This window comes from Ovis canadensis, chromosome 11, assembly GCF_042477335.2.
Source record: "Ovis canadensis isolate MfBH-ARS-UI-01 breed Bighorn chromosome 11, ARS-UI_OviCan_v2, whole genome shotgun sequence".
Lineage (NCBI taxonomy): Eukaryota > Metazoa > Chordata > Mammalia > Artiodactyla > Bovidae > Ovis > Ovis canadensis.
In genome coordinates this window covers 42,168,187-42,186,719 of record NC_091255.1, presented here as the reverse complement: position 1 = coordinate 42,186,719, position 18,533 = coordinate 42,168,187, and the positions used below count along the sequence as shown (strand labels likewise).

The 18,533-nt window shown below is 45.5% G+C and overlaps 1 protein-coding gene across 2 annotated transcripts in view; it reads right to left on the bottom strand.

Annotated features, from left to right (window-relative positions):
- Positions 1–9,164, bottom strand: part of AKAP10 (A-kinase anchoring protein 10) — a 41,009-nt gene extending 31,845 nt beyond the window's left edge. For both annotated transcript variants that reach the window (XM_069542930.1, XM_069542929.1), the window contains exons 1-2: positions 8,889–9,164; positions 689–736 (exon numbers count right to left, since the gene is read on the bottom strand). In XM_069542930.1, the coding sequence (XP_069399031.1) occupies positions 689–736; positions 8,889–8,976 (136 nt within the window). In that variant the 5' untranslated portion in view covers positions 8,977–9,164. The remainder of the gene's footprint in view (positions 1–688; positions 737–8,888) is intronic.
- Positions 9,165–18,533: the final 9,369 nt, after the last annotated feature.

The window sequence follows — 18,533 nt, the reverse complement described above, 5'->3', positions numbered from 1 at the left end:
CACAAATTGAGCATGTGGAGTTAATGCTAGCCACACAACATGCAAACATTTAAAAGAAAAATCTAAAGAATATCAATCTACAGTATTTGTATAAATAAATTACATCTATGAAAATTATATACCATGGACATGGATGTAATTTTCATTACAATTTTCCCATTCCAAAATTTTTGTACATTGACATAATGAAATTAGTCAAAACTACAGCCAAGATTACAGTCTTAAAAAAAGCAGGCTCTTACCTACAAATAAGGACAATATATTGATTCCAATAAAGAACTCTGAATAAATTTTAAATTAGGGCCATTCGTTCAAAGTAATAAAGTGAAAACAGTAAGCATCCAGATCCCAGATAAACCTCAGAAAACCAGGCTTTATAAGTCAGTGGTCAGACTGCTCAGTAAAGAGTATTTTCTGCTTTTAGTTTTTTAAAATAAAGTCAATCAATTTCTTTTAGGGAATCACTGAAATGTGTGATTAGCAAGGAGGACACTGGTTCCCTGGAATCACCAGGACAGCCAATGAATGCTCAGTAAAAGCCTAGCATATGCTGGGTGTTGAAAGATACATCAACTAACAGGGAAATAAGTCACAATCATGAGTAATTATAAAAGAAGGCAGAGACGACCAACAAAAAGGGAGAATGCAACAGGATTAAAGAGCTCATAACTGCGAAGCGCAGACTCACCTTTGACTGACCTGACATCTGGGGTCTTCTCCTGCTCTTTGCTTTTCACTGGAAGAGAGGAGGGCAGCATGATCAACTTCTTCAGCCAAATGCCCCCTCCGCTAAAACTCAGGCCAGCTCTATTCCAATAGGTGAGTGTGTACAAAGTTCTACACAAAAGGGCAAGCCATCCTGGAGCACGGCAGGGCAGCTGTCAGGGGAAGTTTCCCTTAGAAGCGACCTCTAAATGGCATTTGATCAAGAAGGCTGAGTGATTAAGGAGAGATGAGGTCAGGACACCTAGGTTCAAATTTGGGCTCTCCCATGTGATCCTGGACCAGTTACTTTAATTCTCAGGGTCTCAATTTCCTTGATGTACAAAACCTGGTCATTCTTATGAGCTAGTAAAGAGTCATTTCAACAGGCAGGATTTCAACTTTGGTCTGTGGGACCAGAGAAATCACTCTTCTACCCTTGGTTAGGGCTTCCCTTGTAGCTCAGTCAGGAAAGAATCTGCCTGCAGTGCAGGAGACCTGGGTTCGATCCCTGGGTCGGGAAGATCCCCTGGAGAAGGAAATGGCAACCTAGTCCAGCATTCTTGCCTGGAAAATCCCACGGACAGAGGAGCCTGGTGGGCTGCAGTCCATGGGGTCGCAAAGAGTTGGGCACGACTGAGCAACTAACACTTACCCTTGGTTAAAAGCCTGCAGAATGACTATGTGATTAAGATAACGTGTGTAAATGTCTTAGAGGCACCTCCTACTCCATACACCAGAACTCAACATGTACATTCCCAGCGACGCCTCTCAGTACCCATCCCCGTGCTGGGGTGACTGGTGTTTGCAGCCGCCTCAGCTGCATCTGCCAACTGACTCCATCTCCCTCTTGAAACGTGAATTTGGCATGGCTTCCGTGAAACCCCACTCCTCGTTTTCCAGGGGCTCCTTCTCAGCTTATCCCTGGCCGACTTCTCCACCAGCTGGGAGTTTCTCAGGGACAAGATTGGTCCCCCTTCTCTCCACTCCACGTACATATGTACTTCCTTGCTGATCTCAGCTATTCTTCAGGCTTTCAATACCACAGACATGCTGTAACTCCCAAAGTACTCTCTCTAGTCTGAGTACTTTTTGATCTCAAATTCATAGTTAACTACCTTTCTCCCATCTTCCGTAATTCCACTGCCTAAATGGGACATACCATCTTTCCCCAAACCTGCTCCTAAATCAATCTTTTTCTCCTCTCATAAATGATTCCACTGCCCACTAGCTTCTCAGGTCAAAACTCTGGGAGTTATCTTCCACACTGTCTCTGGATCACCTCCAAACCACTTCTAAGAACAACTGGTTCCACCACCAAGTACCTTAGAGGTGTATTTTATTGTATGCAAACTTTAAATTTTGATGTTGTCAAACTTACATTATGTGGATTGAATTTTCCTAAGTCTTATTTCTTACCCCTGTATTTTCTTCTGTATGATTTCAAACTTTGTTTTTTCAAATTCTGGGCTCCAACTCACCTGGCATTTATTTCTGTACTATAAGGGATAGCAAACTACAGCCCAAGGGCCAAGTCCAGCCCACCACCAGTTTTTCATAGTGTTTCTGTATAGTCTACGGCTACAAGGATAGAGGAGAGTGAGGCAGACCAAATACCCTTCTCAGCCTAAAATATTTACTATGTTTTTTTTACAGAAAGTTTGCTGACCCCCTGATGTGCATAATGAGGAAGTCTTAATTTTTCCTTTTTTTTGGGGGGGGGCAGCGGGATAATAAACACAATTTACTGATTAGTCCAATCTTTCCCAAATGAATAGGAACTTTTTACATACTACGTTCCCATACATACGTGGGTCTGTTTCTGGGCCTACTGCTGTAATTACTAACTATGTAATAGGCTCTGCCAGAGCCAAGCCCTCCATCATATTCTTTTTTCAAAACTACCTTTCATATTAATTGTAAGACCCACTTGTCCTGATCCTAAAACCCTCATGGTAATTTCTTTTTAAACATTAAGCATTGACTTGATCAATCTTGGAGAGAGTTCACATCTTTCTGGTATTGAGTCTTTCTATTATGAACATAGTATACCTCTACTTATTTGGGTCTCCTTTTAGGTCCACTTGTATTTTGTAAACTCCATAGAGATTTCAGTCTTTTATTTTTACTGACTACAGGGATACAACTGAGTTTCAAATACTTATTCTAATGCTACATGTGTAAATTTTCTTAAACTTTCTGTGTACACAATCATATTATCTATGAATAATGACTCTTGTTCCCTTTCCCTTGCAAAACTTTTCCATTTTTTTAATGTGTGTGCTATTGTGAAGACTACGTTAGTTTTCTTTTTGTCTGTATAACCCTGATCTATATTCTCAACCTTTTAAGTTTCCTATGCTCTTTTTAACATTTAAACAGTATAGGTTAGGAAGCCAATATGAAAATAACCATCTCTTTATTGTCCAGGTCATTCATTTCTGTTTATTGTGATTACTATTCTTTATTTCCAAAAAAGAATTTTCTTAAAACTCAATTACAACTACACACCCGTTGCCTTCTCCTAGTAATTCTGTTTATTTTACTTTATGTATTTTGAGACTGATTTTAGGTACAAACCAGTTCAGAATTTTATCTTCCTAGTATTCTATTCATTATACCATACTTTACAGACTTTTTAATAGTATTTTATGCTTTAAAGTATTTCAAATACTTCACAAGCTTTCTTCTCTTTGAATCCATTTATTTTCAACTTCTCTATGTCTTTATGTTTTTGTTGTGTTTCTGGTAAATAGCTGGGTTTTTGATTATTATCCAACCCAAGTCATTACTTTTTAATCCACCTTTCAATGGACTTTTACTAGATTTTTAGCCATTGAGACTTTATTTACATTTATTGTCATTTATTTCTACCACCTTATTTTGCACTACTGACTCTTCTTATATTTTTTAAAATTATTATGAAACATTTAAAACAGAGGTAAGGCAGGTTTAGCAAATCTTAGCATTACACCATATTTGCTTCAGAAAAATTTTTAAAGGAAATAAAACATTGCAGGTACAGCTAAAGTCCCTCTGTGACCTCATTCCCTTTCTCCCTAGAGAAACAATTTCAGAAAGTGAATGTTTAAGGTTTCCATCCACACTTTTACTATTTACCATATTTATGTATTCATAAGCAATATATCGGAGAAGGAAATGGCAACCCACTCCAGTGTTCTTGCCTGGAGAATCCCAGGGACAGGGGAGCCTGGTGGGCTGCTGTCTATGGAGTCGCACAGAGTCAGACATGACTGAAGCGACTTAGCACTAGCAGCAAGCAATACATAGCATTGTTTGAAGGTTTTAAACAAGTGGTTGTACCAATTGCCATTTCCAGCAGCTGCTGCTGCTGCTGCTAAGTTGCTTCAGTCGTGTCCGACTCTGTGCGACCCCACAGACGGCAGCCCACCAAGCTCCCCCGTCCCTGGGATTCTCCAGGCAAGAACACTGGAGTGGGTTGCCATTTCTTTCTCCAACTCATGAAAGTGAAAAGTGAAAGTGAAGTCGCTCAGTCATGTCTGACTCTTCACGACCCCATAGACTGCAGCCTACCAGGCTCCTCCTCCCATAGGATTTTCCAGGCAGGAGTACTGGAGTAGGGTGCCACTGCCTTCTCCACAGCATATCCTAATTAAATCTTGATACAGTCAGGCTTTAATCTCAACTCCTAAGAACTCCACTCCTGCAAGTAACATTTCTTTCCTGTATCATTTTCTCTGTCTCTACTGAGTTCTTTCTATCAGCCGACAAACAAGCTGAGCATCTTTTATTTTAAAAATAACAACAAAAAACACCCCTTATCCTAAAGTCCCCTTTCAGTTATTGGCCTTGTTTTTCCCTCTTAACTGCAAATTTTCTTGGTTATTCTTTTTACTTTCCCCAGTTCACATTCTCCCCTCAACCGTTTCACTGACGCTACATTTATAAAAGTCATCAATTACTTCCATGTTATCAAAATGAACTGCTATTTCTATTTACCTCAACCTTGTAAGTGTCATTAAATACAATACTCCCTACTTTTTGAAATACTATCTTCTCTTAGCTTTCAAGACACTCCACTCCTGTATCACTTCACATTTTCTTTTCGAGTCTCCTTTGCCAACGGCTCATGTTCCTCAATTTAACTTCTAAAAGCTCAATTAACTCCAGCGCTCTCTTCTTGTCTATAGTATGGCAGGATATGCTATCTCCCACTGAACTCATTCTCCCCTTCTGAGCAAGAGAGCTGTATCCTGGCACACAGTTGGCTAGCTTCTCTCCATTTCCCAAAGCCCTTAAGTTAGCTGGGACCACATGACTAGGTTCTCAGCAATTAAACGTGAACAGGAGCAGTATTTGCCATTTCTGGCCAAAGCTTCTCTTTTCCCTTATTATGGGTCAGAAAGCTGACAGAAGGGGCTATGACCTGGCTTTATAACATGCAATATACCTTAAGAGAAAGAGGAATAAGACAACAGTAGGAAAATGATCCCTGAATGGTCAGGAAGGAAAGCCACCTGATGACCAGGGAACTGGACTGTTACACAGAGAGAAATAAAGGCCAATCTTGTTTGAGCCATTGTACTCGTTGTGTCTCTCTGTCATGGAAGCTTAGCCTTTCAATGTAACTAATTCATATATTGTATGTCTTCCCTAGATAATCTCACCCAGTCCTATGTCTTTAATCATTATTTATGCAAAATACTTTTAAATTCAGATAGAGAACTCAAGTTCTGAGCTCTTTTCAGAACTACAGACTAGTACATCCAACTGCCTCCTTGACAGATCCACATGGACTCACAACAACTGAAGAACTCTGGATTCTTCCTACCCCAAGCTCTGAATTTTCCACAGCTTTCCCAGTTTTCCTTCACTCCAGTTACTTACTCAAGCCATGATTTCTCTATTTCCAAGACCGCCCCAATGCCCTCTTCTCTCCGTCCTTAAGCTGCAGCCTTCTCTCCATCCTGGAACAAAGCCAGCTCGTTCCTACCCCAGGACATTTGTACTACCAGTTCCCTCCAGCAAGAATACAGTTCCTTTTACCTTTCCAAGGCTGGCTCTTTCTTCATGGAGACCTCAGTTTAAATACCATCTTCCCAGACAAGCCTTCCCTCTTTATCCAAATACAAACTGCCACCTGGTAAGCTGCTCCTGTATCATTGTTTAAATTCCCTGCACATCATTTATTACCTTCTGGAATTTTTCTCACTTTCATTCACCTACTCAACAGATATTTACTAAATTCCTAACTATATCCCAAGCACTGATCTAGACTTGAGGGTACAGCCATGAACAAAAGTAAGCTTCCTTCCTAATAAAACACGAGTCAGCAGATGGTGATAAACGCTACAGAAAAAACAAACAAACCAGAGCCACAGGAAGGGAGTGCAGGGGCTGGGGGCTGCAATCTTCAGCAGGCTGGTCAGAGAACCCTTCACTAAGATGTCAATTAATCAAAACCCTACAGGAGAAGGGGGAAGAAAATAGGCTTGCATCTGTAGGAAGAGGTTTCCAGCCAGAGGGAACAAGTGCAAAGGCCCTGAGGTGGGAATGTATTTAACAAGGTGGCCAACATACACGGAAGAGTGCTGGAGAAAGGGAGCAGATGAACACAGAGGAGAAACAGGACCTAGATTATGTAGGGCCATGTACAGGAAACCACTGAGGGCATCTGAACAGAGATGTGGTATAATGCAGTTTGAAAACACACAGGGGGATCAAAAATGGAGGAAGGGAAACCAAATTGAAGCCTAAAGCAAAATAACGCTGTTTCTTTGATCTTCATAAAACCGGCTTCCTCTTGACATTTAAGCTGAGATCTGAATGACAACCCCTCAGAGGACTTCATTAACCACCCAAACTAAATAGAGATGCCAGGGTGTTCACGGTCAGGGATGGTGAGAAGTGACTGGATTTGGGCTATATTCTGGGGTTGACCTAAAAGATTTGCTGATGGATCAGATATAGAGTAGGAGAGAAAGAGGTTGAAGAAAGTACTAAAGTTTTGGCCTGAGCAATTAAAAGGCCAGAAAGGCAATTTATCAAGATACTGAAAAACAGATGAAGGAAGGTTAAATCTAAAGTGAAATTTTAGATACAGGAAGTTGTTTATCAGTTGACCTCCTAGACACCTACTGTTGTTTGTTGTTGTCGTTTAGTCACGCAGTCACGTCTGACTCTTTGCAACCCCAGGGACTGTAACCCACCAGGCTCCTCTGTCCATGAGCTTTCCCAGGCAAGAATACTGGCGTAGGTTGCCATTTCCTCCTCCAGGGGATCTTCCTGACCCAGGGACTGAATCCATATCTCCTGCACTGCAGGTGGATTCTTCACTGCTGAGCCACCTGGAAAGCCCAGACGTCTACTGCGTAGAGGTAAAAAGTGGACCAACAGCTGGATATGGAGTCTGGATTCAGGGAAGAAAATCCAAGCTGGAGACGTAAATCTGGGAGTCATTGGCAGATAGGTGGTATTTAAAAATGGTATTTAGAAACTGGATGGGAGCCCTAAATAGGACCATCTCCAGTTTCTATTCTTGCTACAGTCGCCAAAAAACATCTAGAATGATCTTTACAAAGCAAAATGAGATCAAATCACTCCTCTTTAAAATTTTAAAATATTGTCTCTGCACTTGGAATAACACCTTGCCATGACCTACAAAGCTCTGAATCATCTGATCCTTGTGTACCTCTCTGAACTGCAGTCACAGTGGGCTTCTTTTCTGTCTTGAAGGACACCAAACTCTTGCCACCCAGCCTTTGAACACTATTCCCTGTGCCTGGAATGCTCTTCCCTGGCCTCTATACATTACCTCTTGCTGTTTCTTCAGCTCTAAGTTTCAAGGCTGTCTGCTGAGGCCTTTGACTAACATCAAATCGAAATATGTCTCTTCTCTCAACCTCTCTCTTTCATAGCTCTTTATTCAATTTGTAAACAGAGAGAGAGAGAGAGGTTTATTGTCTACCCCAGCAGACAACAAGCTCCCTGGAAATACGGATTTTGTCTTGTGCAGTGCTCAATACTGACGGCCTAGCACAGTGCCTGGCAACGAGGAGACATTTAAAAGTATTTGCTGAATAAATAGACAACAGGCTATGTGCAACCTGCAATTTGCCTCATTATACCATTATATGTAGAACACTCCTTACCCTAAAAAAAAAAAAACCCAAACCAATCATTTCAACACTGTCAAACAAATTAGAGAGCTATCAACCATACCAAAGTACCTTACCAACACAGCTTCCTTGTACCATTTTACCACTTTCATTCATTCAGAGTGGTTTTCATTCATTCATCATGGTTTCATTCACTGATCACATGGCATCAGTTACTAAAACTCCCTGTGTACTTAAAACAAATTCTTTATAGAGTTGAATGGGGTCTTTAGAAATCATCGAATTCTCAGCTGAGAGGAAAGTGGGTCAACATTTTTCTGTCCGAGATGACAGACTTAGTAGCAGAGCTGTCACATAAACCCAAGTCTGATTTAGTTCAGTGCTTTCCCCAAACCTGTATTTGTCTGGGAAATTTTCCCTGAAGCAACAAGAATTGAGACAAGTATCACTATCATCCCAAAAGACCCACACTCGTCCATCCTGGATACATACTCTAACGAAATGCCAATAATCTTACCCAAACTCAAAAGGAAGTTGCCTCTACTCAAAAAACTGGGCAGCTACTACTACTGAAAACCAGAAATATCAATATAAGCAGTTTGTCTATAAAGTTAGGATTCCAGTAGCAAGTAAACTTGCTAAGTCATCAAAAGGACTCTTCATTAGGGAACTTCTAGCCGTAAGTCATGTCATTTTGGGAACAGCAGAACCCCCCTCCCCCCATAAAGGGGAAACTGGAAAAGAGCACTCGTTGAAGACAATTTTTTCACGTGTTGCTTTTAGACACAAACCCCTAGATATTCTGAAAAGTCCGAGACTTCCGTAATACATTTCCATTTTCTGGTATAAACGCACCACCCCCACCCCACCCCCTGCGAAAAGCTGTGTGTCTGCAGAAGGCATGCCCCAAGCGGGTCCCAGCACACACTTCGGGACCGGCCGGCGTTCGCCCGCGAGGAGGCCCAGCTCCCTCCCACAAGCCCGCCGGCCCGGCGCGCAGGCCGTCCAACCTCGCGGAAGCGAAGGCCTCGGTGCCCGAGGGCCCGCCGCCCGCCGCCCCAAGCCCGGCCCCGCGCCCCTCGCTACCTTTCCGCCGGAAGAAGGACATGGCGGGGCCCGGGTCGGGGCGGAGGGCGCGGGGGGATTGCCGCGGGGAGGGCCCGGCTCCCTTCATTCAGCAACCGGCCCGGACTTCCGGGTCCGCAGCGGCCGCCGCGCTAGCCAGAAAGGAGACTCGTCTTCCGGGTGTGGGCCCCGCAGCCTCCTGGAGACGCGCGGGAAGCTCCCGACGCCATGTTACCAAGCCGCCCGCCCGGAGTTCCGGTCCTTCGCCGCGCGGGGCTTCACGGGAGGCCGCGCGCCGACCCCGCCCCCCGCCACGCCTCCTCGCCTCCTCCCGCGGCTGGGCCTCCTCCCTCGGTGGGGCCCGGGCCCGCACCGCCCACGGGACGCGCGCGCTACCTGCGCCCGGCCCTGGACCCCGCGGCTCTCCTGTTCCTGGGCGGTGCGAGGGTGGCCCCTGACAAGCCCCTGACCCGGCCGAGTGTGGCCCGCACCCCGCGCTCCCAGGGATCGGACCCTGGCGTGGATCTCGGGATGCAGACTGGGTCCCAGGATGCAGGCTCGAGGCACCACCTGTCCCCGCGACTTCGGCCGTGGAGGAGGTGCGTTGGGCTTATTACAAGACGCGATCAGCTCTGAAAGGACAGCAACATAAAAACCTCGCCAGTATTTACCGGGCGGACTCCAAGGAGCATCCTTCCAACCTCCTTCAAATGCCATTTTCCTAGAAACCTCTGACCTCTCTCGACCCTAGAAGCAGAGACGAACCTCCCACCCTTGGGGCCTCTCCCGCAGAACTGGGAATCCCAGTAGCCTCGCTCGTGTGCGATGGTGGAGCCTGGAAAAAAGTAGCAAATCAATAAATGGGTTTTTCAGTCAGTGAAGTCCATCAAGTGATGGGACAGAGCAACGGAAGTCCAGAGAGAAGAGGCAGCTGGTCCAAGGTTATTCAGGGTGTCGGTGTTGAGACTAGAACCCGGGGTCTAGTCACAGTATAATTAGAGCAGGTTAATAGATTTGTTTGGGTTTGGTCCCTGAGTGGGGAAAATCCCCTGGAGGAGGGCATGGCAACCCACTCCAGTATTCTTGCCCGGAGAATCCCATGGACAGAGGAGCCAGGCGGGCTACAGTGGGTGGGGTCGCAAAGTCAGACACGACTGAGCGACCAAACCACAGGGGCGTGTGCGGTAACGACAGCGGATATGTATGGAAAGGTCACTGCGCAGGTGCCAAACTCTCCGGACACATGACGACTCTTGGGGAGTCGGTGGGAGAACCAGGCGCAGAGATAACCTGCCCAAGGTCACGGCCTAACCAGAGGCGAAGTGTGTGGGACATCAGACCTAAAGAGTCGGCTCCAGAGCCAAGGTCAAGCCTCTTCCTGGGTAAGGACAGTGTCCGGGCAGGAGCAAGAGGCTGCCGCGTCTCCGGGCGTCCGAGTGTGTCCTCCCTGACCTGAGCAGGTGCTAGGAACGGACCTCTGTCTGACCGCGGAGTCTTCAAGGGGTCCGAGCGGCTCCCCCACTGATCAGAAGGGCGCTGACCCCAGCCTGGCGCAGGGGAATCACTCTCAAAGGTCTGTGGTGGGTGAAACCCGGGGTCCTGCCCCCCTTTTCCGGGAAGGGGAGTTGGGCTGACGTCCAAGGCCAGTGGGGTGGGGGTGGGTCTCTGGGTTCCGGGCTTGGTCGGTGTAAGCGATGAGGGACTTCCAGCAGGAGTCTGAGGGCGAGGCGGCTGCACTCCAAGCAAGGCAGTGCGGCGCCCTTTCTCGGGAGTCCAAGTGGAGGAGTGCAAGGCACGCCTCCAGTATCTCTGGGAGGGGAGCGTGAGGGATGTAGGGGTAGCGCTCCAGTCCCTCTAAATCTCCTTCCTCTTTTCTCCAACACAGAATCAACGTAAAGGGCTGAGTCGTGTCGCGCCTTCCAGTGTGGAGGCCTGGAGGCCAAAATTCTGCCAATTTTATTCCCGAGACCAGAAAGCATCCCAGTCAGTTAATAATACCCGTCGTTATTTATAAAGTGCTTATCATGTGCTCTCAAGGGTCTAAGTGATGTATAATCACAGTCTCACCAATCCTTCTCCTTCTCCCCTACCAAAGACCCTGTGAGGTGGCTAACATCATTACCCCCAATTTACAGATGATAACTCAGAGGCTCAATGAAACCCACCCAGGATCACAAGGCTAGTAAGGGTTAGGGGCAGTATTTCAGTCACTGTCCCTCAGACTCCAAAAATCTGCTTGTAGCACTTCCTCCTGTCTCCCCCACACACCTAACCTGCTGCTAATTCCCATTTATCCCATGTTCTAGTTAAGATCTCTATTTATTGGGCAAGCATAAGGGGATGAATGCTATTTAGCAGAGCAGATGCCTCCTGAATCATCACCCCTTAAAGTGTTTATACGCTTAGGGAAGCTTTAAGAGTATTATCATTTAATCTTCTGGAATGCGATGATCCACATAGGAACAGAGTTAAAATAAAACAAGAATATAGAAATAAACAAGAAAATTCCACTGGCCCAAATGCCCAGTTGTGACAAATTGATACTTTGCATTGCATTTCTAAGTTAATTTGTTACAGCCATTTTAATTTACACATAAAACAAATTTAATTTTTGTGAAACAAAATTGAGTTTTACTGGAAGGAATTTCTTTCATTATGTTCTTAATTTTAAGAGAACTCTCACAGGCTTTTTATACCAGTTGTATTAATTACAACAAGCCAGTGAGGTAAAATCAGCAAGTTAATTATCACAAAGCCAGTGCATAAAATCAATCTTCTATGACAAATACTACTTACAGAGGACTTCCCTGGTGGTCCAGTGGTTAAGAATTTGCCTTCCAACTCAGGGGATGTGGGTCCAATCCCTGGTCAGGGAACTAAGATCCCACTTGCCTCAGTGCAACTAAACCTGCTCACAGCAGGGAAGACCCAGCGAAGTCAAACAAATACTCTTAATCGAGTGAACTGTTCTACAACAAATACTCAAACGCATGTAACTGTCTATATCAAGCATTTATAACATCATGGACAGTAATCAAATGAAGTGTTTGCTCTTACAGGAAAAGAAAACTCCTCATACCTTTTAAAGAAGCAGAAATTCAGAACATATACTGATATAACTTAAAATACTCTTGGGCTTCGCTGGTGGCACCGTGGATACGAGTTTGCCTGCCAATGCAGGGGACAGATGTTGGATCCCAACTACTGAACTCACGAGCTGCAGCTACTGAAGACCTTGGGCCTAGAGCCTGTGCTCTAGAACAATAGAAGCCACTGCAATGAGAAGCCACCACAACTAGAGAGTAGCCCCCGCTGGCTATAACTCAAAAGCACGTGTGCAGCAATGAAGACCCAGTGCAGCCGAAAATAAATAAATAAAAATACAGTCATAATAATAACAAAAGAATACTCTATAAAGAATTTGCATCAGGCCAAAAGAAAGTGATATCAGATGTAAACTCTGAGATGTAAGACATTATAAAGAGCAAAAAAGTGGTAAATATATGGACAAATGTAAATAAACATATAATGATAACATTATGAAAGTAATGTGAAGCCAGGGGGCAGAGTCCACATCAGCTCACCCTACCTTATGACACCAAATACAAGTTTGGGGGTCTCCAAGACCACCCTTCGGTTTGATAACTTGCTAGAAGGATTTGTAAAACTCACTGAGAGCTGTTACATGCTCACAGTTGTAGTTTATTACTGCTAAAGGATGCAGACTAGGCTCAACCAAGGGGAAAAAATGCCAAGGGCAGAATCCAGGGAGGTACCAAACACAGAGCTCCAGTTTGTCCTCTCCCCATGGGGTCGGACAGCATGACTTTCCGGCTTTGAATTATAATGATATTCATGGAGGACTGCCAATGAGGGGAGCTTACCTAAGCCTTGGTGTTGAAAGCTTTTTGGGGGGTTCCATCACATAAGCATGGTTATTGCCCTTGTGGCTGATCTGTCTTCAGATCCTCAAGAGATCACATTGATATCACATAACCCAAAGTCCCTACGTTGAATCATGTTGTTATTATATGGCTGGCTGCAGGCCAAACAAAACAGACCACTCCTATCAGACACGATATTCCAAGGGCAAGAGATGACTTGCCAGCAGCCCAAGGTTAAGGTCAGACTTTCCTTTGGGCAAGTTAAATTATTTTCAACACAAATGTCTAACAGGTTTAAAATTTTCACCAGCGTGGCAGGCCCCTGAATCTTTGTAGGGCTTAGATCTCACCTGGCGTGTATGTGTCTTACCAGGGCATCTAGAGTACCTGCAATTTCTTGCTCACTGGCTGTAGATAGCATGATGTCATCATCAGTGCCCCAATGGGATGTTCTGCAGAACATCCAGACAATGAAGGGTTCTTTGGGCCTGTACTGTCCAACATAGTAACCACTAGCTACGTGCAGCTTTACAGCACTTGAAATGTGAGTAGTTGAATTAAGATGTGATGTGCTGTAAGTGTAAATTATACACTGGGTCCCAAAACTTGGAATGAAAAAATAATGTAAAATAACTCATTAATATTTTATATTGATTCCATGTTGAAAAGATAATATTTTAGATATATCGGGCTAAGTAAATACAGGTATTATTAATTTTACTTGTTACTTTTTGATTTTTATTATTATTTTTAGTGTGGTAACTGTGAAAATTAATAATAAAAGGAAACCTCAACTAAAATTGGAGTTAGGAAGGCCTGCAGACGAGCTCTCCTACCCTGCCCCTCACAATTAACTACCCCAACAAGAAGACATCAGTTCTTAACTGGGAGATGGAGAGAAGTACTCCCAAACAGGAAGTGTGTAACTACCTAACTACCCCAGCAGGAGGAAGGAAGGCTTTCTTCTCATCCAGCAACAACCCCAGCCAATGGAAAACACAACTGAGCAACAGGCTCAGCCAATGAGAAGCTGTCATCCTCTGAACTTTTTGTTTGCTCCAGTGAACTTTTTCATTGCAGATTTGGTGTCTGCTGAGGGCCAGGTTCCTGGTTCATAGATGGCTGTTTTCTCCTCTGTGTCCTCACAAGGCAGAAGGCACAAGAGAGCTCTCTAGGATTTCCTTTACTTATTTTTTAAAAATATTTTATTATTTAAGTAATTAATTTGTTTGGCTGCATCAAGTCTTGTGGCACTTGGGATATTTGTTGCTATGTACAGTGTCGTTAGCTGCAGCATGAGAACTCTTAGTTCTTTAGTTGCAGCATGCAAATTCTCAGTTGCAGCATGTGGGACCTAGTTCCCTGACCAGTGATTGAACCCAGGCCCCCTGCTTTGTGGAGTCTTAGCCACTGGACCACCAGGGAAATCCCTGGGATCTCCTTTATCTGGGTACTGATCCGAGTCATAGGGGCTTTCAGATGACCTAATCACATTTTAAAAGTATCTTTTCCATGATGGCTTATCTCAGCAGATTGAATATAGTCCCCTGTGCTATACAGTAGGACCTCATTGTTTATAATAGTGCTTGTATTGCTGTTATACTAGTGAATAGTCTAACTCCCACATTTCAACCACAGAAAGTGAAGCTTGCAGCAGAGGGCTCCTGGCAGGGCTGCGTAAAGGGCCCCTTCCTAGGGGAGGAGTGAGGGGTGGGGCAGTCAGGTAGGAAAGGAGGCAGACCCAGTGTGGGACAGTGTTCCTGAGTGGGCTGCCTGTGATCAGGAGGGCCTGCTGGGTCTGTGGGGCTACACCCTGAGCAGTGTATAAACTGCACCCACGGCTCCCAGTCCTCATAGGTGAGGGGTTCACTCCACAGGCCATTGAGTCTCCTGCACTTCAGGGCTGTGGGGACAGACCCCAGGGCATGGTCAATATGGGAGCCCAGAGCAGGGGCAAGAGCACAGTTGGGCCAGGAGGTGAGGTGCTGACAGTTACCACTGCATGAAGCTGTCCAGAACCCATGTGGAACTGACATGGGAGCCAGTGAAGATGAGAAAGGTCCAGAATGGCCCAAGTCAGGGATCAGAGGAAACTGGGCAAACACCATATGCACCACTCCACTCCCCATACCAGACCAGCCAGTTCAGAGTGACCAGGAATGCAGCCAGGGGAATGGGTCTGTAGGGTCTTACAGATGCACAGATTCCGGGGATCTGTAGGGCCTGGACATTTGACTGCCTGTTTGTTTAACAAGCTAATTTAAGGTGATCATTTCAATTCTCATCTTTGAGCACCTACCAGACCTACTTAAAAAAAATTTAATTCCCATAGGAGCTCTTATTTTGCAGATGAAAAAATCTCAGGGACTTCCCTGGTGGTTCAGTGGTTAAGAATCCATCTTGCAATGCCAGGGACAGGGGTTTGATCCCTGATCTGCAAAAATTACACATGCTGCTGGGCAGCTAAGCCCAAGTGCCACAACCTCTGAAGCCTGTGAGCCCTAGTGCCTTTGCTCTGCAACAAGAGAAGCCACCGCAGTGAGAAGACTGCAGACCTCAAGCAGAGAAAGCCTGAGCACAGAATGAAGACCCAGTGAAGCCATAATAATAATAATAAAACAAATTTTTAAAAAGAAAAAGTCTTAGGTAGGCTCTAATTCAACCAGTCTGAATGATTCTAAGGACTAGAATGTAGACTGGACATTTAATTCCAAATTGTTTGTCTCCCTCCCACCAAAGGGCTTCCCTTGTAGCTCAGCTGGTAAAGAATCTGCCTGCAATGCAGGAGAACCCAGTTCAATTCCTGGGTCAGGAAGATCCCCTGGCAAAGGGATAGGCTACCCACTCCATTATTCTTGGGCTTCCCTGGAGGCTCAGCTGGAAAGAAGCTACCTGCAATGTGGGTAGACCTGGGTTCGGTCCCTGGATTGGGACGATCCCTTGGAGAAGGGAATGATTACTCACTCCGGTATTCTGGCCTGGAGAATTCCATGGATATCCACGGGGTCGCAGAGAGTCGGACATGAATGAGCAACTTTCACTTTCACTTTCTCCCACCAAAAGGAGACTAGTGAGCCCAAACCTTTAATAGTCCCCCTTTTGTCCCCCTCCTTTAATTTCCTGTGTACCATCAAACTTATTCATTTAAAATGAATTTGAGTGGCATCTCTCTCATATTCTGCTGCTATGAGGATCCATCCTCAGAGGCTCAGGATCTAGATGGAAGGATGGAGATGAGACTGCAACATGTGCTGAGTGTGTACTGAATGCCAGATATTGTCCAAGGGACTTTTTATTCCAATAAAGTCGTGTTGCATTTAATTCTCACAGCAGCTTGAGATTATTATTGAGGTGTTATTATTTGCCTCATTTTGCAAATGAGTGAATGAGTCTTCAGAGAGGGTAAATGAATTGCCTAAAATCTTTCAGCTCTAAATGTAGAACGAAGACGTGGAACACAGTTTCGCTGCCTCTAATGCCCCCTTTCTTCTTACCACGCTGTGTAAAGTTTTTGTTTGTCAAATCTGATGATTCACTTGACTTGAAAACAATAACCAAAATTTGCATGGGTGTCTTTTTAAGAATGGGAAATGACTGAATGGCTTTTCAGTTCCCCATTCTCTTTGCCCTGACTTGAGAGAGTCAGAAAGTAAGCATAAACCCTGGGTCTGTAGCAGATATGCAAGCCACCCTCGGACAGCTTTCATTTCCAAGTCAGGCAGAGCCACAAGTGGAGGATGAAACCTTCCCTGATCTGGGGTTCCTTAGACCAAGGTGCTCAAGGGTGGACTTTGCATCTGAAGACTCTTCAATCCTGCACCTGCTTTTAGGCGCAGATGTTTGTAGGAATTTTTTCTTTCTTTTTGGCCACACTGCATGGCGTGTGGGATCTTAGTTCCCTAACCAGGGATAGAACCTGAACCCCCTGCAGTAGAAGTGTGAAGTTCTAACTACCAGGCAGCCAGGGTAAGTCCCTATAAGAATATTTTTTATAATGGATTAATGTACAGAGAAGCTGAGACTTGCCCTCGCTGTGTCAGACAAGTCAACCACATAGCACAGCAGAGAAAACGGTTAGTAGCCCGGTCTTGTGCAAACCTGCTGTGTGCAGGCTTTTGGAACCCAGCTGGCTAACTGTGCCACCCGGGAGGTGGGAGGTTCGAGGACCAGTGCTGTCCTGTTCCTGATGCAAGGGGACAAGAGGGGTGGTGAGGCCAGGTCCTTGAAAAAGGAAGAAAAAGGCCCTGTTTGGGAAATGATGCTGGGAAAGATTAAAGGCAGGAGGAGAAGGGGATGACAGGATAAGATGGTTAGATGGTTTCACTGAACCATCCAACATGAGTTTGAGCAAGCTCTGGGAGATGGGGAAGGACAGGGAAGCCTGGCATGCTTCAGTCCATGGGGTTGCAAAGAGTAGGACACGACTGAGCAACTGAACAACAAGGGGCTACTGGCAGCTGCCGGGCAAGGTGAGTCCATCTCTTAACTATTGGTTTTATAGTGACAGCCATCAGATTATGAAGGAAGACTGACTCTACCAGTTCCTAAATGTTTCCTGAGGGTCTCTTTTGTCTGTTACGTCATACCCAAAAGAATGTAAGTCTGGGAAGTGATCTGGACATCTACCCCAGCCCTATATTTGTCCTTGGGTCAATTATTTACCCTTGATGAGTGGCATCTGTAAAATGGAAATATCACTGACCTCATAGGTGGTCATACATTTAAAGGAATATATTAGAAGTGCCTGGGCTTCCCAGGTGGCACAGAGTAAAGAACTCTCCTGCCAATCCAGGTGACACAAGAGATGCAGGTTCGATCCCTGGGTTGGGAAGATCCCCTGGAGGAGGAAATGGTGACTCACACCAGTATTCTTGTCTGGGAAATCCCACGGATAGAGGAATCTGCCGGGCTACAGTCCATGGGGTTGCAAAGACTGAGTGACGTTACAAGTACTTAGAGCAGAGTTGGGCCCATAGAAGTCACTCAGCTGGTAGTAGCTGCTTCTGCTGCTGCTGTTACTATTGCAATGATTTGATTGCTTTTGTTCTCTGTTTATGTTGAAGGTCTAGGCCTAAGGGCATGACAGGGAGCTCATCCTGACATTCATGGGGATTCAGGGCAACTGGGGGCAGAGACTGCGGCCCCAAGAAGGAACCAGCAATACAGGGGGCCCTGTTTTGGAGGAAGGTCAGAGAGGTCTGGGGCTTAACTCTACTAACCATTGGCTGCTTGCTTGACCACCATCCCTGACCCCCTATTGCTCCGGCTCCAGGAATGTCACCCTGTTCTCTAAGGGTGCCAGCAGCTCATCCATCAAATGTCACCCTGTTCTCTGAAGGTGCCAGCAGCTCGTTCATCGCACAAATCCAGAGGGAGTCAGCTGCCTGCTCCATGTGCTGCCCAGGGCTGTGATCACCCAGAGAAGAGTCTGCAGAGGTGGGGAGAGAGGGGCATGGCTGCTCTTGGAAGCGCAGGGGCTCTGAGAGGAGCCTGTGGCCGTGGAGTGTGAGGCGGGAAGCTGGCACCCGCAGAGCGTCAAGACTTGAGGAAGCCAAGGAGGAAATCCTGGGAAGGTTTCAGAAGACTGTCCTGAGAAGGGAGCACAAATCCACACGCTCCCAACACCACATGATATAAATTCACAAAGTCTGCTGGGGACTGGGGCTTCCCTGGTTGCTGAGATGGTAATCTGCCTGTGGTGCGGGACACACAAATTCAACCTCTGGGTCAGGAAGCTACCCTGGAGAAGGGAATGGCTACCCACTCTAGTATCCTTGCCTGG